Source organism: Aythya ferina, assembly GCF_964211825.1.
Source record: "Aythya ferina genome assembly, chromosome: 10".
In the NCBI taxonomy this organism is placed as follows: domain Eukaryota; kingdom Metazoa; phylum Chordata; class Aves; order Anseriformes; family Anatidae; genus Aythya; species Aythya ferina.
Window position 1 is genome coordinate 17,845,667 of NC_140306.1, and position 26,469 is coordinate 17,872,135.

The window sequence follows — 26,469 nt, forward strand, 5'->3', positions numbered from 1 at the left end:
ATTTACACTCTAAAAACTCTATTTTTTTTTCAGATTAAAGCTACATAATAAAATCCAGCTTGCCTTACTAATGATAAAAAAATAGTTGTGCTATAAATATCCTCCTGTATCCAAACTATTCCACAGTCCTAGATAATTCAAGGAAAGGTTTCTAGAAATGTAGGAAGTGCCTTTGAAATGTTTGTTATATTCATCTGTAATAAACCAACTAAGCATTGTCCTGGATTTTTTCCACAAGAAACTGAAGGAGACCTGCTAATGCTTTTAATCTGTAAGTTGCATGCACTTACTGAATTTGTAAGGGCCGCACAGATCAGAGCAGGGGGTTGTTCTTTCTTCATGTGTTTGTTTGTTTCTCAGCATAACATTTTCTGACTAGGTTTGCCTGTTCACAGTTTTAAGGGTGCGCAAGGGGAGATTTTGGCTGGTGTTAACAGTCTGTTTAGTTCATCTACTGATGCTAGAATTAAAGGGACATGTAAAAAGAAAGGGGTGTTGTTTTGTTTAATTTACAGCAATCAAAAACAATCCAGGATCTAAATGTCCGCTAGGGAAGGCAGTTTTAATCACATTGTTTATACTTGACTGTAAACACTGAAAAAAGTTACTTGCACCCCTAGTTACACCTCTAGTCTTCCATTTGCACATGGAAGACTTTGAATCAATTCTATGTGCATTCATTTCTGTAAGGGATGAGCAGTTGTAGGTATTAGAGGAAGAATTAAGTACTGCTTGTTTAATGGAGTACGTTGAACTACCTTGTGTTAAATTAGAAGACCATCACAGCACTATAGAAAAGGATAGAGAATTTCTTAAAATCTTAATTTTTGTCTCTGATAAACTAAAGCAAGGTACATGTATAAAATAACAAAAGATACTAATTGCCAGATGTTTACTTTAATTAAACCTTTTTAATGATACACAGTACAATGTATCCACTACACTACAATTCACAACAAAAAGCAGGTTTCATATCTGTTTAAAAATATTTTTCATAACGAATTCATAAATAGATGAAAGTAAAGTATAAAAAAAAATACTGTAGTATGCAAGCTTGCTCCCTTGTCTCCTCATATTCCAAATGATCTAGTCAATATTGTGGTAAGCAAAGTAGTTACTGATGATTAGAAATGTATAGCCTGCATCTCTTGAAGAAACCTTGAAAAACAGCAACAAATTTGTCCTAGAAAATGCAGAATAATTGTAACACTGTTATCCTCTCAACCCCTCAAATCATTTTGGAATGCATTGAATGAATTCAATATGAATTAGAGATTTGTATTTTCTCCCCAACAGGTGTGTGAGCCAGACTCACTTGAATGCTATCTAGTCTCTAGGGTCGTGCATCCTCTGGAGACTGGGTTTTATATAAATTATCAGATACCAGTGAGTGAGGCACAAAAGAGGGAAAAGATTGTTGACAACACTGAGTGTATCAGACTATCAAAAATCTTAGCATTTCTCCACACAGACAAAATAAGACAAATCTTTAAACAGTTACAAATAAGTAAATTCACCTTCTGCTCAGGATATTATGCCTGGGAAGCGGAACGGTGTCTGATCTCATGCATTGGCTTCCCAGGTCCCGAAGCGGTAAGTTTATGTAGCACCATTCAAACACAACTCCACGTGGTGAGTACATTACACCACCAAGCTGTATTAGTAAATTTACTCTCCTCATCAATATGTCACTTCCTTAAGAAAACATACATAGCATTTTCTTTTGCCAAGTGTCAAACTACTTTTCATACCTAGAATGATCTATTTTAATACTGCTTGCAAAGGGAAAAATGTTTATCTATGCACAGCACGGAAATAGGGAATGAACATGACAATTACAGAATAATGAGGATGGCTCTGCCCTTTGCATGAAAGTGTTTTTTTCTGATAGCCCCTTGATTTCCCCCTAATGCAAACCCAGTTCCACACAAGTTTTTTGTTTTTTTGTTTTTTTTTTTTCCTTCTCCCAGTGGGAATTAGATACTTTTGAAGACATTGGTAGGCATCTGTCTGAAGCTTTAATCCCGTGGAAACTGCAGCTCTTAATTCACTCCTTAAAAGTAGCTTCAAGTAGTCAAGATAAGTTTGCATGCCATATTCAAAGGACAATCTTTCATACCCTTGTTTTCACATGCAATAGTTTTGATACCCAAAATCACCTCCTTACATCTGCACTGCTTACAGAACTTAGTGCAGAAGCAATGGGTGTTGTTCATCACCTGCTCTAGAGAACGCTGCAGGGTAACTGGCTGTTGGTGGTTACTGGAAAGAGACTGCCTTTTGGAAGTATACTGCTGGTGTTGGTCAGATGCTTTAAAAGACAATTTCTAAGGAAATCGTCTTCCATTTAATGTTTTCCCATGCTTTTGTCTGGAGAAGTGTCTTTTTTTTTTTTTTTTTAATTGATTGCTAGCTTGCCCCGATCCTGGTCATATGTCAGGTACTTTTTCTAAGCTAACATTTACAGAAACTTGGATCCTTTTAGCTAGCTATTACATTCACATAGGGTGTACTTTAAGATGTGTTAGTGAGTTTGTGGGGACTTAGGATTTAAACTCCTACAGTGTAGTCAGCTACATTGCATTTTAAGTATGCAAGCTTAAAATAGGGGACTGCTGTTTTTAGTATCTTCATCTAGACTTTACGATTTAAAAATATAAATGTAGGAAAATATTTTGTTATTTTTATGACTAAATTCAAAGAAAATAGTACATTTGTAGTAATTTAGCTGTAATATCAATTTCTGAATGGGTTAAGTGAGCTTTAGATAGAAGTGGCTTAGATAGAAGCAGCTTTGGGAAGATGCTGTACCTACCTACTTGCACTACCTCATCAGGTGAATGATGGCAGAGCTAGACAATTGACGTTTTTGAGAGTACAGTATCAGATATACAAGTTAAAGATCTTAAGTCACTATCACAGGGCCAGGAGACTGGTAGTTACGTGTGTACAAAACCCTTGTTGGTTACAGTTTATCTGGTGGCCCTTTAGAGATTTGTGCTAAGATCTGTTCCTCATTTTTCTGGTGAATTTGAGGCAGAAAGAAAGTAGAAATCAGTGTCAGCAGTTCAGTTCAATTCAATAATCAAACTGAAAGTAACTCAACCGAAGTCTAAAAACGTCTTGCAAAACAAACATGGAAAATGACCTTTTAAAGATAAAGAGCCTCAATAGTTTTGTTATCAGTTTGTGATCCCGGTGACATTGAATCTGATCTTCTAAAGATTCTCAGAGGATGTCCCTGGAGGACAGTGTCTGTTACCATATGCTTAGCTGGTTTATCAGTCCCCTCTTGTTCAGTATAGACAGCTGCCAAATTTATTTAAAAACAAAAGCAAAAGCAGAAAAAAATGGAGCTACTTGTATAGTTTATTTTACCTTTGGGAAGGAAATTAGTTCTCTGAACTGAGTAAACATTGACTAAAGCTATCAGATTTAACAAGACAAAACATAAAATCCTTTTTCACTAACTCAAGCCTTCACTTTTCTCATTCTTGTGAACTTACTCTGTTCGCTGGTTTTCTACTGGCTGTTGACTGTAGACAGTTGTTGACAGTCTGCCTTCAGTCACACCTGAAGTTACAAATGTGACATGGGTAACTGCCTGTATCAGTGTTCATGGCGAAATCTTTGTTTAAAAGACACAGTTAAAAAAAAAATCACAACCCTTTTTCCTTTGAATAATTATTTTGAAGTGCATTTTTAGCATTTAGTGTTTCTTTAATATGACTGATATCTAAAATTGGGATAGGATGTGTGCTGTCTCTTTTCATCTAACCTCTGGCAACAGTTCCACAAATGGCAAATATCCCTTTGCCTTGGTCTGTTTTAATTTTGTAACCTTGCTCTTTTCTGAGTAAACTAAAATGAAATGATAAAAGGGATACAGAGGGCTAAACTTGTGCTGGAAATCAGAACACCTAGTTATGGGATAGTTTGTTTGTTTGCTTTTCCCTAAAGTACACAGTGGGGAGTGCATTTAAGTGCTTACATCTGAGATTTTTGCTGCTCTGAATAGCTCTAAAACTTAATTTAGTAGAGTTGAAAGAAATCTGACATGACCTGGTCAGCAAAAACTAACACACCCAGGAATCTTTCCTCAGACCAAAACCTCAGTAGGATGGTCAGCACCAAAAGATACTACAAAATTAAATCTGAGACAGTATTTCCCAAATCTATGAATGTCATCTTCTCTGAAGGAAAAGAAATGTCAAATCTGAGAACAGACCAAAACAGACGAAGGGCTCTGTTCTGTGACTCTTGAAGTCACCATAATTCATGGAACCGCAGTAAAATGAGATGATTAGGCTGTAGGGGTTAACAATATGGCATATTTTATTGCCAATTTGTAAATCTAAAATGCCTTTCAGTTGATCAAAAAAAAAAGTACCCTTTCTCAAATGATACAAAGTGTTTAGGGTGATTAGCCTAAGCTCTGGGATTTGTCTCCTTTCAGTTCCACTATGAACTACCCACGGCATTGATCTGTTGCTCTGGTTTCTAATTGCCTTAGTACGTGAACCACAAGAGTGGGAATACAAGCTGCGTGGTGAGCATAAACTCCTGTGGTGAAGCGAGTCACGGGAAAACTACCGCTTCACGACAGTACACGTACTTGCTCCCCTTTCCTTGGATTTTCCCCAGCTCTTTACTCGTGGCTTGTTCTACCCAGAACCTGGTTTGTTTCTGTGAAGTCTCCACAGAAAATGACTGCAGGGTTAAACTGAGCACTCTCCAAGGTTGGAAGGTATCAAAAGGAGAGTAACTGTATTTCAGTTTCACAAAGCACCTATTGTTCTCATTTTCATTTTCTTCTGGTGTGTTTACACAAAATGATGCAATAGGGTAAACGTCAGTGGTCTGTTAATATAGAAATGTTTTGGAAGTAGGATGCATAAAGTTAATGATTTCTACTAATGAAATAACATATAAATACATCCAAAATTTAAAGAGACTCACATTATAGCACTACGAAACACAATTCCACGAAGGGAAACTAACAATGTTATTGCATCCCAGATCCCTCGGTATTGGCATGAGATGGCCAAAAACATTCAAATGATCAACTCGACACAAGTTGGCTGGCTAGGAGACTAAATAATGGAGGTGTGAATCTCAGTGGGACAACATATGACAGGGAAGCATCAAGGAAAGGCTTTAATGTTATTTAAGTGTACTACTGCTTGAGTATCTGCAGGATGTAATGCCTTTACCGCGGTAATGTGCAACACATGACAATCAGCTCTATTTTTCAAATAAATCTGATCTTCTCTGAAGTCAAAGAAAAAACTGAGAAGGAGCCCAACTTTCCATGAAGCTCTAAGAAATCTACGCAGTGTTAGCTGGGCTCCATTCAGGTTTGTAGTTACTCCTGCCACAAAGAGACCTGCTTTCAACTACAGGGAGAGGGATAAAATCATTAGGACTTTTCCTCCGTTCTTAAGTGTTTTTGTTTTAAATTTGTTTTACAAAACAAATATTAGTAGGTTTCTGGGCTGACATATTATATAATATTTACATAATAAATATTTGTAAAAATTCCATTCGTGGCAGGCCGGATGAGTAACTGGAGATAAAATTAGCTTAAATCACAAATCAATACAAAGGATAACTGCCCACACTCCGGGAACCACATTCTGCTGATGATTTCATTTCAGTATTTGCCTCTGCATTCCACTCTGAATTGTTACAGGGCAGGGATCAATGTTCCCTTCTGTGTTTATGTAATATTTTGCACACTTTGGGTACTGCCAAAACCAAACAATACATATTAATGCAGATACATGGTCAACCAAGGAGATCTGCTTAAAAGCTATTACTGCACCATACTCTTGTTAATGTTCAACTGCCAGTAAACAGGATTCTTGGCAAATGTTTACGCTATGAACTCTGGTCATGTGCTGCTGAATTATTCACTGGATGTACATCAGTGCACATTTACAACCTGAGAGGTGAAATAGTTTTTTTACCTGTAAATCCCAGGTTTATGGCTACTCACTCTCTTCATCCAGGCAGCCTTTTGGTTCCAACAGGACTAATGGAATTGAACCAACACGAGGGGCTTCCTACTACCTGAATTACATAGCTGCGTGTGCAAGTGATGGATCTAACAAAAGCCTTCAGAAAGGGAGTGAGCTTCTGTTTACTGTCTAATGTATTTCTGGTTAAGAAGCTATCAATCTAGTAAGTACTGTGCTATTACCAATAGAACAAGAAACTCTAACTGAAATAGCCTCTCACTACTGACAGCTCAAGCTGTCAGGTTGTGTCACTCTGCTGCTAACCTGAAAAAAAATCACAAGTCTTCCATCTGTTTCTTTGTTCTTCTTTGTTCAGTTAGGTACAACACGGCAACTTGCATTACACTTGTTATAATGTGGAAGACTCAGGAGTTAGTAAACAATGCTGAGCTGAAGCCGTCCATAGTCTAAGTCTTTTTGCAGCAAAATGAAAACTAACCTCAACTGCTGGGTGCCATCATTTGAAAAGGCAGCGAACAAATCACTGACTCTGTACTTCATGTGTTCTGACTGAAACAGAGGAACCTGCAGGCAGAATCTCAACCTTCAGCACTATCTTATTTTGAAATAGGGGCAAATCATAAGGAAAAGTCTAGTGCTTGGTATAATTCTGCTAATGTACTAAATGAAACCCAAAATTAAGGGAATGGATCAGTGCTTCCTCATTTCTCCATCTACTGTAAAAACACAATCATTCACTGACTTCACTGGAAGTAAGATCTGTTCCTTTTACATCTTGCTCCAGCTTTAAGATGAGTTACTGTGTAAACTCCTGATTTCAATCTGAGTAGTAGCCATACTGTTCTTAAATGCACATCGAATTTTATCAGCATGGCTTCAATAATTTGGCACTACTCCTGCAAATACTGGGAGGCTGAGCTTATCTGAGGGTCCACCTTCATGCATGCAGAACTGCAGGCCTGTGACCTGCAGGTGTAAACTATAATATGTCAAATGTTTGCTAGTATTCTGTAGCTTAAGGCCCACCTAAGCAGGAAGAAAAACAGTAATCAGGACTGAATTTTGGCTTGGACTGTCTTCACAGGTTCTCCTGGGAGTGGAGTACAGGATTTGTGATAGCAAATCTAGAGTTTGGACAATTCTCATTTTCAGTTTTTAACTACTGCTGAGCACTTACTGCCTGTAATCTTTGGATGCAGGAGAGCTGGGAATGTCCTGAAAAACTATCCAAAAATACTACTGAATACTGCAGCTTAACCTGCCCTTCCACATAAAATGTTAGAATTATTAAAAGCTAATTGAAAAATGTAAAGCCCTTTCACTCTTACAACTATAAAACTTGAAAACTATTCCCTTAGATTAGGAGCAAACAGGCCACAAAACATATGCAACTCTTCAATAATCTACTTCATAGTTAAAAAAAAAAAAAACAAAAAAAACCACAAACAGAAAGTCCAAAGAATGATTTAATATTTTCTGTATGAAAATGAATAGTATTGAAATTAGGATCCATTAGCCCTTTCTTAAATCTTCCAGATTTTCATGACACTGGATATGTTGAATGGCTAAAAACAGGTGTAGCCCTAGCAGCAAACCAATCCACCTGGTCCTTTTTGATCAAGATTTTCAAAAGGGACAAGTGACTTCAGTTGAAGTGAGTGCTTTCTGTAAATGAGCTCCTTCAAAGAATGAGGATTGCAGAAATCACTTGCACCTCTGAACACCTTTGCTTTAACAGCAGAATTAAAAATAAACCTGCTTCTGCTCCCTTTGCAAATCCAAGTTTGTAAGGTGCTTGAGAGTGTAAATCCAGGAAGGGCTGCTGCCACCAGTACTTGGACTGTATCTACAACATGCAGTACAGAGCTGAATCTGAAAGGCAACTGTATGTAGTTGGATTATGAGATCTGTTTTACTTAACAATGTAGACTTCTGATCAACAGTTAAAGAAAATCCCTGCTGAGTTTTCAAGAAATAAAAAGCAATTAGTAACTTGTGACAGGGAGAGATGCAGGTGAGTACAAAGGTGGGAGGTAATCACTCCAGATGCTAGACTCTTACAACCAAGAAGTTGCAGGGCGTGCAGTTTTCTGCTATTCTGAAGTCTTCTTTCCAAATACACACCCATGTTGCATTTAAAAAGACGGTTAAAATCCAACCAACCAACCAAATCCTACTTATGCCACTTAAGCAGTGAACACTTGGGTAACATAATACCAAATGTACGACCAGAATTAACCCTGTATACGGCCATTAGGCACATGGCAAGAGATCACAGCCACCAGACAGTTCAAGGTTTCTCCAGTTGCTGTTTCCAGTGGCACAGGTCTGTAATTTCAAATGAAACTGATAGACTTGAGGGCAAAAAAATCAATGATACCCACTTAGAAAAGGGAGCTATCCCTGTGCAAACAGTAACAAATGCAATACACCTACCCTCTCCTCAAGACTGTATTTAAAATAACTAAACTGGTCCAACCCTGCTTGACAGCAAGTGGTGATACCGCTCAGGGTGATTTTGCTATCTATTAAAATGATAACTTAAGAAAATGAAAACAAAACCTGAGAGAAGGCTGTCCCACCTGGGCCTGTTCCAGTACTAGCTAGCAATCCATATGCCCTTGGACAGGTGACTATTTGGTCCTGTAATCAAAATGCTGGGTATTTTGACAATAGAAATACCTTGATCAGACACTCTCTGTCGCTTCTAGGCCTTCTGGTCATTGGTGGAGTGCTGAGCATTTAAAGAGACGCTGTCAAGCGTGCCTATTCGTCTTTGCCAACAATCCCATGACAATTGCTTCAGAATTTGGGTATGTGGCAGTCTCTTTTCCAGCCATCTGTTTCCCTACCCCACATCTCTGGTTCAAAGTTTTTTCCTCCACTTTTGTAACTGGCATGAAGGTCACAGAAAAGAAAATGGTAGGGACAAATGTCGAGTAAGTTTTTCAGAGGGCTTGACTTTTAGGACTACCTCTCAAAAGTCCCCTTTTAAAAAAAGACACCAAAGCAAACAGGATTGTGTCTAACTAACTTCTACAAAATTGCTGGTTTCACAGAAGGAGGAAAATATGGCTACTGTGCTACTCAGCATTAGGGTGAAGCACCATCTAAATTCCAGTACAGTTAGGGATTTCACCTAGCTCATATCAGCAAGCACACCCCCATCCTTCTACAACGTCCTTGCTGTCAAGCTTGATGCTATCAGTATTCTTCTCACTGAACATAGGGCCTCCATGCCTCATCATGAGCTCTGTGGCCATCTTCACAAAAGCCTCCTCCACGTTGCTGGAGTCTTTTGCAGAGGTCTCTATGGCACAGATGATATTATCGTAGCGTTCAGCCAGATTCTGAGCTTCTTCCAGCTGAACCTCTCGAAGGTCACTTAGGTCAGACTTATTTCCTGGAAGAAAAATAAAAACAGAGAAATTTATAACGACTATTTGTTCCAGGGCACGAGGCTCTCAGATTTTCCAGAAACTTCCATTCTTGGAGATTCTCAAAATCCAACTGAAAAGGCCCTGACCAACCTGACGTCAGCCTTGCCTTGAGTAGGAGGTTGGACTAGGTCATGTATTTCGGTGTGATTCATACAGAGAACAGAAAAAGTCAGAGAGCAACTGGAGAGCAACAGCTGTAGACTGTAAAGGAGGAAATATCAATGCTAAAACCATTCTGTGAGGAAAGACAAGGAAGACAATGCAAAAACAACAGCAGTCTTCTGGCTCCCAGGGAAGTCTAGAACACTGAAGGTGCACTAGCAGGTCTGCGAGCCCTGAGAACGGCGTCCCACTCAGAAACACTGGGGCTGGGAGGCAGAATTTCCAAGAGAACTGATGAATTCTGGCTGCCCTGAAGTCCTTCCAAAATCCTCAGTCCATGAAGTCTGTGGGTGTCCCAGTCCCCTAAAACAGGTCTGCTCGATACCATGGAGCCTCCTGCCCCTAAAACCGTACGATTCTGATCACCAGAACAGCTCCATAGCAGCTCTGCCTCAAAACCTGGAAATCCTGGGTACCCAGTCCTCCACTAAGTGAGCGCAAAGCGTGGCTTCCAAGCTGGCTTCTGACACAAAGCTGCCTCATCCTTAACAGAACTTCATTCAGGCAGATAGGCATCTTAAAAACATTTATCTCATGCATCAGCATTTCCTGATTGAAAAATAAAACACTTGGAAAATTTTCAATCAGCTCTATTACATACATCTTAACTGCAAACAAAGCCAAAACTTTTAACCACCTGAATGAGTACTGCAACTACGCACACCACACAGTACCATGTAGTGCTGCTAGTCATATTTTCATTCCGAGACTTGAACTTACCAATCAGTAACTGTACTATGTTGGAGCCAGCATACTTTCTCACATCCTCGATCCAGCGAGGAATGGACAAGAAAGAGCCTCTCTTGCTGATATCATAGGCTAGGATTGCTCCGTTGGCGCTGCGGTAGTAACTCTGCGTGATAGTGCGGAATCTCTCCTGGCCAGCTGTGTCCCAGATCTGCAACTAAATAAAACAAAGCATGCAATGAGATACTGGCAGTAAAGGTTCAGTATATATTATGTTTTCTTGAATCAAAAGCTAGGACTTGATTTAATAACCTTGTTAGAATAACCTTATCCCCCTTATAGGTAATACATTGTGGCATTATGTTTTTCTAGTCCTTTGATCATGATTTAAGGACAGCAATGTACACTGAAGAACTCTTTTTTTGCTTTTGGCTGCTTAAATTTCTATTTGCATTGAGATGTTTTGGCGAGCTGGAGACAAGCTCTGATGCATCCTTCTGTGGCAGATTATGAAGTTAGCACTTTGCTGTGCCCAGCCCTACCCCTGTCACTTTCTCTAGCAGAGTTATGAAAACAAGACCAGAGCCAAAACACTCCAGTTCATCTTCTGGTGTGTTACTGAAACTACAGGTGGCCTTTCACTGGCATGCTGGCTGAGGTACTGAGGGAGTCTTGCCAGGTCTGCTACAGAGGCAGTAACAACTGAAGTAGGCGGCGGTTGTATCACGTGAGAGCACCAAGGTTGTTCGATAAGGAAATGAGAGACAAATAAAACTGTATATATAGAATACATAAAATCTGTAAAAGAAGGCATAAAAGAACGTATAAAAGAAATGCCAACATCTCTAGGTTCCAACAGTCAGTCAAACATTTAGACTCTTAAGTCTCCTGAGAGCTTTTAGGTGTAAGAACAGGCTGCACCTGGGAAGGAAGAAGAAATGCCCAGCTCATGTACTTCTGCCTGAATCTAGGCGCGTAACAGCTCTGAGTTTAGTATCAGGTTTTGAGTTCCCAAGACCAGATGTTCCAGAGGAAGAAGCCAAATAACTGAGAGTGGACAAACACAATATCCTGTTAGTAGGGAAAATTTCTTTTCAAATCCTGTTGTTTTGCAGGTTGTCTGATGTCCTGGAACACGATGGTTTCTGTCGCAGGAGCTTCTAATCTAAAGTACCTGCAGATGTTCTCATTCTCCATACAAATCACTAATCCGTTCTGAATCCTTCACAGCTCTTGGCTTCAATATATAGTAATAATGAAGCCAAAGACTTTTATTTATAATTTTACATTTTCTGTCCTTCTATTTCACTTCACTTTTTTTCCCTTCTTTTCCCAAATGATAAATGAGAGACCATTTGTGTGTACAATTCAGTATATTCTGCATCTCCTCTTAAATGAGACAGGACATAAGCACACATTCTTTGGTGTTTTAATCTTTCCATATTGTAGATGTGCTACTTATTTGTTTCCCTCTCTCTGAATCTCTTCCCTATAAAGATCTGACTACAACCTAACTTCAGTGATGTTTTATACCAAATAATACAGAACCATTTCCATTTATTTCTTCTGCACATTAGTATTTTGTTTCCATGATCTGACTCTGCTGCATGTTTGAGCAGAAACTTTCACTTTGAAAAAGGCTGTAGAGATCAGATTGCTTTCCTGTGCTAACTAGCATTTAGATCCCAAATAATGTATGTACAGCTTAAAACAAATCAGTCCAATGAAAAAAGTACTTCTTAACAGTTTTCTCAGCAAAGGAGAAGGGACTGTAATGGACTCAGAAAACGGGAAACAACAAAACAGTGCTTATTAATGGAACAGTTAATTATCTAGAACAGACAACAATTACCGAGACTAGGAAGTTAATAGCAGGCTTTTGATGCTCTCTGCACTCAAGCCTCCCACTAGACCTTCGTGTCCTTTATGCAGTTTTAAATCTCAGCATTTGGTTAGGTCAAGTGCAAAATAAAGCTAATGGTGATTACTCAACTCCTGAGACAGGTCTGAGTTACTGTGCATATAGATTTATATAATTTTTAAATTTAAAAAATATTTTAGCTTACACTTTTCTCATGGAATAATAAAAAAAAAAAAAAGTGTTTTACCTGTAGAGTGGCTGAGCAAGCTAGTCTTGGGCCTTATGCTTTACTCTGGATTTTGAAAATCTGTATGAATGTACTTTCCATAAAATCACAGAATCACTGAAGTTGGGACAGATTTTGGTAGGTGACAAAGCCAACTGCCTGCTCAAAGTGAGATAAAATCTTAATTTTTCCAGGAGGACTTGCTCCATCATTTTCCCAGAGACCAAAATGAATCTGACCAGCTTGTAGTTCCTAGCATTTCTCGCTCTTTCTGAAGATAAGTATAGTATCTGTATTTCTCTGGTCCTCCCAAATCTCCACAGGCTGTCAACAGTGATAGAGCAACCTCACAGTGACACCAGGAAGTTCTTACAGCACTCCCAGACATTTTTTACTCAAGTTTTTATGTCTGTGCGTTCACAGGACTCAAAGTACAAAGTTGCTGAAGCCCTGAGCATCCTGCTGGGAACAGCACAGACCACAGACAGGCTTCACCTTCTGAGGAGCTCAGGCAGCAGTCCTCCTTCCAGGCAACATCCTCCAGGTAGGCTCTTTCCCTTGGAAGTTTAAAGTTCATGCTCCCTAATTGTCCCTTCTCTTTAAATGTACGGACTCAGAATCATTTAGCTTTTTACAAGATCTTCAGTTTGTTGTGGTTTTGCTTTCAATGCTGAGACAACAGCATGTGTTAGACGTTGTTGTGTGACATAACCCACAAGCAGATACTTTGCAAACATAGATACCAAATGACACACCTGTTTGCCACTGTGCCCGTCACTTCTGCACGCAGGAGCCAGGTGAGTGATCACTTTTTCAGGCAAAGTCAGTCAAATAAGAACATGGTTTAATGACTTGCTTAAGCAAAACTAAGGCCACACTGTCATCAGAAACTTGCCATCCCAGCTGCATGTCCTTGTCCTCTCTCTGCACGGAAACTAGGAACTGTTAATTTGATTCACTGTACACCTTCATTCACAGATTTAACTGAAAAATACGGATTTTTCTTTTGTTTGAAGAGTTAGCACTAATTACACAGCCATTCGGTACTGAAAGCATGCAGGTTGCACCTTCCTGGGGCAAATACCCTTTACAGCAATGGCAAAACCATCTTGGACCAATCCCAAATACACCTGTTCAGTTTGACTTGTTGCTGCTGGGTGTGAACCAATCCAATAACCTTCTCTCTCCACTAAACTATTTACAAGCATGTAACTCTTGACAAGATACAGCAATTGCAAATTCTTTGAAAAAAATATAGGCTCGGTATTTCTCATTTAAAAGTTCCTTAGTAAAGTTAGATGTAAATACCAAAACAATGCCAAATAAACTGTACTAGCCACAGGTTGCAAAAATAGATATAAATGTGTCATATACTGCATATGTGATATGAGGTTCTTAAGTATTTATCTCTGCAATTTAAGTGCTTGAGCTTTGTAAATAATGTGATGAAACGCCACATGTCACTTAGCAACTTTAACTGTTTTTAAGCAATTCCCGGTTTTGTAATCACCTTGGCAGCAGCTCTGGTGTAAGAAAGACAACGAGAAGTTGGATTGCTGGAGAATTGTGTTAAATTCAACTGAGGACCCTGAGAGAACATACCTATGAAATGAGAGAGTGGTAGGAGGCTTTTAGGGAGACCATCTCCAGTAACCAACAAAGACAGGATAGAGAACAGATAAGCACCCGTTGTTCAGAAGGCCAGCACAGAATACCCTGAGTGAACTAAGACAAGAAGCTACCTTTCTTGTGCCAGTTGTTTCACTATTGAATGCCCACTTTACTACAGAAGCTGGTTATTTTGGTCTGCTTTTAGCTTTGAAATTTTTGGACAACAGAGCTCTTAGCACTGGCTGGTACTGAATAGCAAAGTGCTAAACCTGCTATTAACTCCTGTACGATTTTTCAGGATCGTACAATCACTGTGGAATCAAAGCTTTCCGTAAGTACATTAGACAAAGTCTTGAACGTTTTTTGTACTTGTTTTTTCTTCTTTTCTTGTTGGAAAGGAGCTTGCACAGAATATATGTCATTCATTCCTTGCAGTGATGTGGGCTGGGGACTGACTGTCTGGGGAGCAGCTGTGCTGAAAAGGCCCTGGGGGTCTTTGCAGACAGCAAGCTGAGCTGGCGCCAGCAGCGTGCCCAGGCAGCAAAGGAGGCTGGCAGCATCCTGAGCTGTATGGACAGCAGCAAAGCCAGTAGATCAAGAAAGGTGATTATTCCCCTTTACTCAGCACATCTCAACTAAAATATGGTGTCCAGTTTTGGGTCCCCAGCACAGGAAACACATTAAAGAACTAGAGCAAGTTGAGTGGAAGGCTGTCAAGATAGTCAGATAACGGGACTACATACTCTGTGAGAAGAGGTTGAGGGAACCAGGCTTATTTGACATGTGAATGGGACTGAGATCACCTATTAGCTGCTGCCCAGTACCAATGGGGAGGCCATCAAGAAGCCTGAGCAAGGCTCTTCACAGTGGCACATGGTGGGAGGATGAGACACAGCAGACAAAAATTGAACCAGGAAATATTTCAACTTGATGTGAGGAACAGATTTTTCACCACGAGGACCGTGGAGCACGTTGTCCAGAGGTTTTGCAGTCTCCATCCCTGGAGGTTTTCAAGGCCAGACTGGATAACGCCCTAAGCAACCTGGTCTGTTCTCCCAGCTGACTGGTTCAAGTAGGAGGTTGGATGGAGACCTGAAGTCCTTTCAACCTGAAATACTCTGTGATTCTATGACTTTATATTTAAAAATATGTATATATCTGCATGAAAGTAAGTAATTGCAGGCTATCATGTTTGAGAAAGCAAGTTCAAAGAGGCGTGCTTCAAAGAGGCACTGTCAACTCTCATGATCTGAGAGCACATGCATAGGATCCCTGTACAGCTGCTAAGAAAACGCTAGGCAAAAAATATATGTAAGCATTCCATATATTTGTATGTGTCCATGCTTGTTGGATGGCCATGAATGGTAAAAGAAGCCAAATATTTTGTAGGCACTTTGGATTTTGTGTGCATACACCAATAGTTTTCAGATTTTACAGTATCTGAACTGTTTATTTCATCCATCAGTGTGCACAGGTCTCATAAATCTGAACCAAGTCTGCATGGTGCTGTGGAACTGAACACAGACAGCCATTTATGAGATCTGTGCAATTACTTCACCAACCTGGTTGTCTGATGACTCTTCACAAGTGTGTTGCCTTAACTAACAAGCACACACATTCATAGTATGTGAGGAGGGAGGACAGGGAAGCCACATGTAGCTACAAACTCCAGCAAATCATACATGCCCTTAAACCAGAAGGTGGTGAGATGTAAGATGGTTCTCTGGCAGGTCAGTCTTGGTTGTCTGATCAGGCTCAAAGAAAGAGTTTCAACCACAGAAATTGACAGTGTTGAAAATGGTGAGTGACAAACTGACCAAAGAGCATGGAAAATGAGTATTATCAAATGTTTTCATGCAGACTCACTCATCTTGCATTGATAAACATAGCTTATCGAAGGTTAATGCTTAACAAGTGGCCTCGAGCTACTTGAAATAATTTCTCCCCCTCCCTCACTTCCTACATAATTTATTAAGTATTTTCCTGATTCTTCTAGAGAAGCACGGAAGTTCAGGTCTACCTTTGTTGGTGAAGCAGTATTAATAATCACTAAGTATATTCTGTAGCTGATCACTTCCATTATAAAGATAAAAATGTCACTCTTGTACTATGGATTCTTCAAACTAGAGCAGCTTTGATAGAACTCCCCTGAATTGAAATGGTGGACGCAAAGACTCTGCTAAATAATTCCAAACCAACTGACCATCCTGCCATCTCAAACGGCAAACAATAATATACATTTCGGCACACTGGCAAACCACAACACTCACTCCTAAAAAGCCTTACTGAAAAGATCTTACAACTTAATCTATACAACCTTTGCCAAAAGCAATAAAGCCAAGCTCTGGAAAGCAGTGTAAGTAACGTTCATAGACAGAACAGTTCAAATAAACTGATCCGTTTGATTGTTTCCTCTACAAAATTCTCTGAGAATAAGGAATCGCTGTTTGCTGACAATTCAGCATTCTTGTTTGCTCTCTTGTTCTGAGCGTCAAAGTAGTTGACAAGAGAGCTACACTTTCCTCTAGATATCAAAGATCACTGCTTCCATGTAATAACCAATTGCATTATTTGTGTTTGCTTAGCAATGTTGATAAACATAACTTTGTTTTCTTTTTCTTCCTTTTGTTTTCCTTTTATTCCTGTCTTTTTTTTTTTGGTCTTTTCCCCCAAATACATGTATTTTTCATTTTTCTCCCTTTTACCTTATCTGATATGATTCATGATAAATTTGGGGTTTGTTTGGAGTTGACCTTCCAATCAGTCCAGAATCATGACAGCTAACAAATCATAATTTTATATTACTTGCGATTTGGCCAGGTAATGAAAGACACATTACATTCTGAAAATAATATATTTACAGCCATGAAGCCTGAATAAAAGCCCAGAACCTTAATATTATACGGGCTCAGAAAGCTTGTAAATTAAGAAGTGCAGTGGTACGTAAAGAAATAATTGTTATAAAAGGAATGTGTTTGTTTTCAAAGGTTCTCCCCTGCCACTTTCTTAAAGATATGGTAAGAGAAAGAAAAACAATAACATAAACAAAAAGTCACTGTGTGTAAAACAATACAAAATAGCACCATAAATTAGAGATACCCTATAAATTTATCAGTTCACAAGGATGCTCATGAAAAGAAAAGGAATTTTGTTATTATTACTTGCTACAAGTCACAGACTTGGACACAGGAATGTCCTTGCTTTTAATTATGTAAAATCTTAGTTACATGGTTTTATAAATATCTTTTCCTACAGTGAGAGAACAGTTAGGAAACTGTTTTGTTCTGTTTGCCAGATTCTTTCTATTGCTCAAAGAACATGGAATTATTTTATCAATAGGACTTTACTCGCTATGCATTAAGTCAACAACCACGACTTTTGGGAACTGCAGTCTCTGTCCTGTAGGACTAAGTCTGCTACACAGGAGATAAGAGTGTAACACCACAACTGCAACCTGATAAACAGCATATACGAGAGCATTTCTTGTTAATGATGATAAACTGCAGATATTTCATAGAGCTGAAGGGGAACAATTCTGGATATGTGCTGGTCAGAATCTGCCTTTGTGACAAAATCAAGGTGGTCATCACCAGTAGCTCTGAGATTCAAGTTCCATTAAAACCCAGCCTGCCAGATCTGCCACATCCCTGCGTGGCTCCCTCTTAGCCCCATTGCCTCCAAGAGCCCGTGGCTCAGAGAAGCCTGTCCCTGACCAGTGGCTCGTGCAATCCTACCGGTCAGAATCTCAAATTGCAGTTGGAAATCTGAAAGAAAGAACAAGAAGAGAAACAGATTGGATGGCACAGAGTTTACTTGTTCTTCCCCTCTGTTAGTGGTAAATCTCTGCAAATCTGCGTTAGCACATATTGGGCATGCTTGCACTGCCAGTGCTTTATGTTTTATTACTCTAGAGAAAGCTTCTGTTATGAGGACTGTCCATGAATAGCTCCTTTCTCCAGCAGTAACCTCCCTTTGCGTATGACGCTTAGTCAGCTTTCAGTAGCTGCTGCAGCAGTTGTGTATGAGATGTCATTTGAGACATGTGGAAGACTACAGCTTTAAGATGCAAGGGAAGATTTACTTGAGTTAAAAATAAAAACAGAAAACCACAAGTTATTTGCAGAATCTTCACCTTTACTCCCCCAAGATGCTTCTTTTCCCCTCTCCAACAAAAATGCATCAAAATTAAGTTAGACTTAAAATCCTTGTGCTCCAAATGTTGCAGAAACATATAACTGTAATGAAAACATTGACAGTTTTACATAGAGACAGTAACACAATTAACTTTAAAAAGTTTGTATGAATCTCAAAATAAGCATCTGATTCATACTTACTCAGTTATGTTGTAATGCTATCCTTACCCTGTCTAAAAATGAAGCGTAGGCCACTGGGGATGTGGAGCAAGTAGTGTTCAAATGCTCCTTGGGACTTTTTTGTACACTCTGTTGGTCTGAAAGAACTTTTAAAGATGATCCAGTTACAAAAACTGGATTTTTCTCATTCTTGCACCATTTGCTAAGCACAAAACAAGCCTTCTCATTCCTTATGAAGAATCTTGTCTTGACTAGCATAAATCCATAATGAATCTGGAGCAGTGCTGGGAAATTGCCTGGCATGTGTTTGTAAGGATCTTGACGGTAAAACAAACTTTATTTGAGACACATCCTGAATGCATCATGATTTGAGGAAGCCCAGTTAACAATTCATCTGAAACACTTCTAAGCAAGTATGCCTCACGTGACTGACACAGCGAGAAACAGCGCTTCCAGAGCACATGTACAGGCTTGTTTACTAACTGGTTAGGGTATGATCTGTTCAGATAGCTGCAGTGCTTTTCCTAGAATCAGTATAAGCTACACCAAAATCCTGGACAATGTGTCAGCTATACGCACCTGATCGTACGGATCTGCCTACTTTGTAAGGGAGCCCACAAAAGTGTAATAAAATGCCTCCTGATTTTCTATTCCCTATAACGTGCTGAACAAACCTGCTGAGATTAATGCACTGCTCAAAATCTCAGTCCAAATGGAAAAGCCTGACTGGAATATAAACTTCACACACAATGCACACCTTAAGAGACCAAACAAACAAAAAAACACCCTCCAAGCGAATGTTTTTATATTCTAGCTGTGGTCCTGACTCAGCAGCTAACGAAAATAACTACAAGGTATATCAGCAGCAGCAGTATTAGATTAACTTGTTTCAACTAATGTTTAAAGCACTCTTCTTCAATCTGGGCATCCCTCATTTTTTACATGGAAGTACAGGATAATCTAAAACAAAAGGAAGGCTCACGAGGCTTGCATCTTCTTGTTTGCCATTTGTAAAATACTGGGAAATAATCCACAGGTTTCATTACACTCAAGCCTCAGTATTGAGGATATGAGAAAGCACACCTGGGAGATTCTGCCCTGGGCTAGTCCTGCCCTCGTCCTGAGGCGCCTAGCTGAGCCCCCTGGCAGCAGGATCAGACACATTTGTCACTTTGTGTGAGCCTGGCATTTAAATTGCGCCAGGTTTCAATCTTAAAGGAGAAAGCCCACCTCTAACTGCTCTCTTGCTGGAGAGCACAGAAGAGAAAGTAATAGCACAAGCTGAGATTCCTTTCCAACGGCTAACCTCAGCTAACCCCATACACAAAAGGAAAAGGTAAGATACTACAAAGAAAGCAAACACCTTTCTAGGTGTGGAACTTGTAATCCTCTTCCTCTCCTGAGAGGTGAGCCTTTATTTCTTCCATTTTCTGCAACTTTCTCTGCTTAATATTCTGCTCACCTAAGTTAATTTATAAGGAAAAGACAACAGAGGACTTCGGCCCCTACTTTGATAAATGCAGTCCAAAATTTAGCTGCCATTATCGTGTTTTGTTATCACCTTTCCTCCAAAAGCGTTTCAGTTTTATGATCTTTCCTGGGCAGGGGCTGAATTGAATTATTTTTAGTCCCAGTGGGAGTAAGTAAAGATAGCTGCACGGCTTCACCGTGGAGGGGCCTGGCGAAGGGCTCTCTGCCAGCAGCCCCCTACAAGCTGCCGGCTGCTCCAGCCTTGCCTTCACACTGCCCGATGGTGCCTCTGTGCTCAGAGGCCATGCCCACTGCATGGAATTTGTGCCACAGAGACTGGGGATAAAAATCACTGCATGTACATCCATATGTATCCAGATACATGAAATCCTTTTTCTAACCCTAACAATTTCCTCCAGCCTGAGAAAAGCAGAAGCCAGATTTGGGGTCGATTTGCTCAGCTCTGAGAGCCGCAGAAGCTGCACTTTGTAAGACCCCCCGCAAACAGCTCCTTAAGGCTGTCGGGGTGGCTCCGCTGCCAAGCGCTCCCCGGCCCCTCCGAGCCGCCGGGCACACGGCCGGGCTCCGGCCCCGCACCGAGCCCCGGCAGCAGCGGCTCCGTGCCGGGACCCGGCGGGCCGGGAGGAGCCTCAGGGCTCTGCCCCTGCCGGGAAACAGCCGGGGAGGAGCGGGGCCGGGCCGGGCCGTGCTGGGCTGTGCCGGGCCCGGCTGCTCGCCGGCCCCCGCGGGCTGCGCGGCCGGGGGGAGCCGTGGGGGGCGCCGGGGCCGCCGCTCACCTTCACCCGCTTGCCCTGGATCTCCAGGCTCTTCATGGTGAAGTCCACGCCGATGGTGCTGCCCTGGCGCTCGGCGAAGGCCCCGGTTTTGAAGCGCTGCACCAGGCAGGTCTTGCCCACGCTGGCGTCCCCGATCAGCACCAGCTTGAAGAGGAAGTCGTAGCCCTCCTCCGGGTCGGCCCCGCCGCCGCCGCCACCGGGCCCCGCGGGCGCCGCCGGCCCGGGCATGGCGCCGCCGCCCCCGGCCCTGCCGCCCGCCGCCCGCCCCGCCGCGCTCTGCGCCGCCGCCCCCCGCCGCGCCGAGCCGGGGCCCGGCTCCGGGGCCCGCCTCCCGCCCGCCTCCGCCCGCCCCCCGCGGGCCCTCCCCCGGCAGCCCCGCGGGCCGGGCCTCGCTGGTGGCGGCACAATGCCCGCGGGGCGTTCCCCAGCCGACACGCCGCAATGAGCAGGTGCAGGGGCACGGTGCGGCCACCCAGGAGGTGCAGCTCGCTCTTGTCGCTGGGCTGCTCATTTTTAGCTCTGAGGCAGGGTGTGGTTTGTTTCCAGAGTCGCAGCCCAAGGCTCAGGGCTATGCTTTTTCAGCCTGGCGAGGTGCTGTGCGGCGTTGCCGGCATGGTGCTACGTGTCCTGCATCTGGCAGCGTGCGTGTGCTAACACATTGCACCGCAGCATGGGGTGTGTGCTGGCAGAAATGCATCAGCTGCCCGGGATTGTGCTTTAACCTCTGCCTACGTAATCTGCAGAACGAGCTGCCCTTTAATAGATACTCTTTCAGATTACGTGCTGAGTCAAGATGCTAATAAAAATCGGCTTTACTAATAAATACTTTGACACAGCACGTCTTGCCAGTGTGCTCTTTGTAAAAGTGATTTGCTAATTTCCATCCTCAGTATGAAACGACAAAACTGTGAAATGGAACAATTGAATAATAGCATTTCTGGGAGCGAGAGTTATATTTTCCCATAGGTAGCTGTGCAGGAGGAGGACTGGCTTTGTGACTGAGCCAGCACAGGCCAACCAGACCAGCTTGTTTTTGAATTATGATGAATCAGTGGATTTGGGGGTGGGTTTGTTATGTTTCCTATTCATGTCTCTCTATATATTTTTGGTGATCCATGGTAACCTTCCAGCAAGAGCAGACTCATGAGTACTTGGGCTGGGAAAATGGCTTTCTGGTAGTCTGAAACTGTGAATTATGCCGGCTGCTGAATTCTAGAAGGAATGATGAACCAGGACAGAAAGTGTTAAAGAGGAAACAAGATCGCTGAGCATATGCTGTCATGCTAATAAGCACTTTCAAAGTTTTCAGTTTCTGAGCCAAGCACATCAGAGAACTTAGATTATTTAGGAGAAAACAGTTCTAGAGATGTTAGTCCTAATACTTAGAATTAACTGCATGATCTCATTTTAGTGGAAAGATAAAGGTACTACTTCCATGAAGATAGTTACACAGCCAGGTATTCCGCTATCCTTGCTGTAAATCATTACATCTTCTTTGCATTAATGGTCATTGTTGCTTCATATCTTCATTAGCTTTTAAAGCAATTAAAACAAGGAATTCCCCAAATGTAATGTGCTGACTTGTGTTTTCTGTTGCTACACGTGTGAGGGATCTTTCATTCCTTCAAGTTGTGAAAACTGCATGGGATGGTTTGAATGTTGAAATGCTGGTCTTTGGCTAGTTCCCAGACTCCGCTGGAGATCAACACCTGTTTCATGGAAAGCTAAGGAAAACCAACATGGGTGTGAGTCCATTTCTGTTTATCTGCCTATACTTGAGTCATCTATCAGACAAGAGCAATGACAGAAAACAGCATCAGAACATGGCAAAAGGACCCCTGTACTGATCACAGCTAATCCCTCAGCTAATTCAGTTTAACAAGAAGTCCGATTTTTCAGGTCTAATAAAGAAGTTGGTCTGCAAAACCTTTGCTGTAGGTGTAAGCTTGCTTGCAATTTCCACTTCTGATAGCGGAATTCGGTTGGTGAGACTGTATAATATTTCAAAGCAGCTGCTTGAGATCTGAAGTTACAAAACAAACTATTTTCTGACCTTCTAAATGAATCTGTATGGTGACCTTATATCAAACAGTGTGTAGGGGTAGAGGGAACAGGGATGAGTCCTAAAATCTGACCCAGTCTTCTGCAGCGCAGTTTGAAGGAGCAGCAGGGAAGGGTTCAAGGAGCGTTGTGTAACTATGCAATGACTTACTGAGTTTACAGACTCCTGTAATTCTAGAAAGTAGCAAGCATTCATTCTTAATACCTTCCAGTAGGGATATATAACAATTGCCAAAATCGTTCATGAAAACCAAGATAACTAGAATTATAGCTTTGGTTGGTATGTTGTTTATACTTTGTTCCAAGATAAACTTTTCAATGGAGTTCAACCTTTCCTTCTTGCATTTATAATGTCAGGACATTGCTTATGTGTTAACACTCCTTAGGAGGTACCAACTTTGGTTGGTCAGGCTTTGGTTAAAAGAATGTTTGAACATCTCTCTTTCTTGGCAGCTTTATAGCCTGCCAATTGTATAGCTGAGTCAGCACGGATGGATTGGTTTCTTGAAGACATGAGAAGCAATGAAATATTGTACTTTCTGGTATAAGCACTATCTGCTAAATAGTGACATATTTAATTTTATAATAATAGTCATAATAAATATAGGTTATGAAATAAAAACTACTTGTTGCTTTTTTAAAGCCAAAAACTCCTGTTCCCATACTCACCATTGCCTGACATGGCCCCATACTTTTGATTTATACATTTTTATTGTTCATATTAAATCATACATATTTTGTTACTCTTGAGTATATTTTGTTTATGAGGCCAAACTTCCTCTTCCCGTCCTGTGATAATTTTGTTACTGATATTACTTGAGATGAAACTTTATTCTTTCAAACTTTATTGGTGTTTATAATCACGTGGGCTCTGGCTATGCACTTCTAGACAGTGTCTCAGGTTATCTTGGAGGTGTCTCAGGTTTTGATTTACAGGTAGGGTTTTCTGAGTCTTCTGAGCAATGGAACCTTCAGTATTATGGGCTGTGTTCTTATACAAAAATGGATTGTTTTGAATCTTAGCCAGAAGAATTTTGTGATAATATACTGTTTAGTAATTTAGTAATTCAGTCTAAAATGAAGGAGATGCTAAATTAAACATATTTGTATCCAGAACTACTACTTCTTTTTTTTTCTTTAATTTTTAATTTTTTATTTTTTCTTAAGTTTAGCAGTTTCTGGTGTTTGCCAGTTAAAATGTGAGTAGATTTACTTTCATTTAGTTTATTTTGTTAATGTTCTAAAGCCTTTCCCCCCCCAAAAAAAAAAAATAATATATAGGAATGTTTTTAGACTGTTTAATGTTAGCAAGAGAGACAAAATTTTGTTCTCTCTGTAATAGGATGGAGACCTTTTGATTTATTTGCAGAGGGACAAGACAAATGGTTATCTCGAGGACTATCACTAGTCAGATATTCCTGCTGTATGTGACAACCTCTGATTTTCCAAATCTGTGCCTGTATTGTAGGAGAAATAATTAGGGAACAGCATAGAGATAGACATCTCTTATGATTAATTGGGAAGCCCCACAGCTGAAGAATGTATTTGTCCTGGAGAGTCCTTTTGCCACACTACCATTTGTCCCCCAAAACTGCAGTGGCTCCAGCAGCAGGAAGACTCCTGGAGTCTTGAAAAATGATGCCTCATAGGCCTCATATCGGTAGTGGCCTATTCTAGAAGAAATTTTGCTTCTGCCTGGTGTTCTCTTACTGTAGTGGCAGCGAAACTGCCAAGTTGTAAGGAAGTTGCTAACCAACAAACAGGAAAGAATTTGAGGTCTGAAACTCCTCCAGCCAAGGCTTTTTGATGTTCTCCTTGCAAACCTGCAGAGCCTAACCTTGCTCTGAGAACAGGCTCCGTGTCTCCATGCGTGATTCCTAGAGATGAAGTAACTTCTGTTATGCAGCTGCTAGGCAAAGCGTACAACTTTGTCATATGTGATGTGCTTGGTATCCAAAGCGAGCGTTGAATTTGCAATCAACCAAGCTTCAGAACAAGCTAGTGATAACAACATTTGATTGCCTTCACATGGTTTTTGAAGTTACTTGTTATGAGTATTAGAAGCCATAAGCTATTTCCAGTTCCTTTTGGGTGACTCAGTTGTAGAGAGTGGATTCATTGTCATTTGAAATACTGTATTCATGTACATAGCTTCATCGTCTGTATGAATGCAATGCAAATTCTCCTCCTCTTTCTTTCTAAAGGCTTTTATCAATCTTAGTCACCCATCCGTTTCCTTGTCTGTATTCAGAGTGTAAAAGAAGACTTGACACTTCAGAAACCACGCCAATTAATAGAAGAGATTTCTTAAAACACAGCTGTTAATCACAGTTTCAACCACCAAAGAGTTGCTGATGAAACTAAAAACTTTGGTTCCTCTCAGTCAGGTCCATTTGGCAAATCATCACAGAGCAGTCCCCCAACTGCTGCTATCTCTGGGTGGTTCCTTGAGTCATTCGTTTACCTGTAGCATCTTGCCATTGTAGACTGGAGATGTATATTGAGGAATATAGGGTAAGGGGAATAGGTGAAATCCCTTTGAACAGCGTGTGCTCTAACTAGTATTCCTCTTTTGTGTTCTGACCACAGCCAGAATCCTATAGAGCAGCAGCGTGCACATGTGCGTGGCTTTACCAGTTGGCCTGTGGCTGCACACTCACAAAATGTTGCTTGAAGTGCTGAAGACTCAGTTAAGAACCACCTGGAAATCTGCACAGTTTGCTGACTTTTATTCTTTTAAGTGAGATTAATATAGTACCTGTAAGCATCATAAAAGCAGTTTACTTGCAGTATCTGTACATCTGTCTGAGATTTATCACAAGAGCTGGATTTCTTGGTAGTGGGTAGCTTTTCCTTTCCCTGGTACACATTGCTGAGTGAGGTGGGGTGATTCTGCCATACATCCCTTAGGTAAAGATCTTCACAGTTCCTGAGTTGTCTTTCCAGAACTGATGCATTCAGTTTAGAAACCAGTTTTATGAAAACTGCCCTCCTTGTACTTATTTTGTGTATTTGTTAACTGAATGTCATTGCTCCCCTTCTACTTAGCGATCTCTAATCGATTACCTTCTGAATTGTGTAAAGAGTGGCTGTGATGCTTTCTCTCTTCTTCAACATATTTTCTGCCTGTATTTATGCTACATTTGGTACCCCTCCTATTTGAAATCTGAAATGTCCTCATGTTAATGTCATTTCCAAGTTAAATCTTGATATATCATAGCTTATTTCCTGAGAACTGATGCTTTGGGCTTTACCCTTGAGAAGATCTAGAATATATTCTATTATCAATTTTTGCTCTCTCTGAAACGCAGTCATCAAAGCCTCAGTTCAAGTGAGCTTGCCTGTTTTCCCAAATGTAGATGAGAGTTTTAATATAAAATGTTGGAAAATACAAATAAAATTGTCTTTCTGTTAATTCTAGTACCTTCTCATTTAATTCATCAATATCATTTATCATGTAACAGTAAAAAAAAAAAAAAACAACAAATTATTAAAAATACTGTATGGGATTCAACTGTGATTGTGTGCATGTGGTTTAACTTTTGCACGTTCTATTACACCTTTGTTAAAAAGTGGACTGAAGGATACAACTTTTCAGTTTTTAGAATGTGCTAATTGACCAATTAGTGGCTAGTGAAATTCTGCCTTAACAGGAATACTTAGAATGTCCTTCACAATTCCAAACACATGTTTTTAAGATTACAGGAAGTAGATCCTTTTTGACATAATTATTGCATTATACTGGGGGAAATAATGAGCCTGGCAGTTCTCACGATGTCATGATTCTGTCAGTACTCCCCAAACAATCTCGTAGTTTATTGCCTTGTGAATTTTCAGTTTATTACCTTGTAAATTCATTT

The 26,469-nt window shown here is 40.7% G+C and overlaps 1 protein-coding gene across 2 annotated transcripts; it reads right to left on the reverse strand.

Moving 5' to 3' along the window:
• Positions 1 to 7,429: 7,429 nt before the first annotated feature.
• On the reverse strand, positions 7,430 to 20,814 carry RAB43 (RAB43, member RAS oncogene family). 2 transcript variants are annotated; one of them, XM_084530584.1, is made up of 3 exons: positions 20,549 to 20,814; positions 10,304 to 10,481; positions 7,430 to 9,384 (listed from the first exon to the last, which is right to left on the reverse strand). In XM_084530584.1, exons 1-3 carry the CDS (start codon positions 20,774 to 20,776, stop codon positions 9,131 to 9,133), a joined length of 660 nt encoding a protein of 219 aa, XP_084386710.1. In that variant the 5' UTR covers positions 20,777 to 20,814; the 3' UTR covers positions 7,430 to 9,130. The 2 variants fall into 2 exon arrangements, with proteins under 2 accessions (XP_084386710.1, XP_084386709.1); XM_084530583.1 differs by having other exon boundaries at positions 10,304 to 10,487; positions 20,549 to 20,811.
• Positions 20,815 to 26,469: the final 5,655 nt, after the last annotated feature.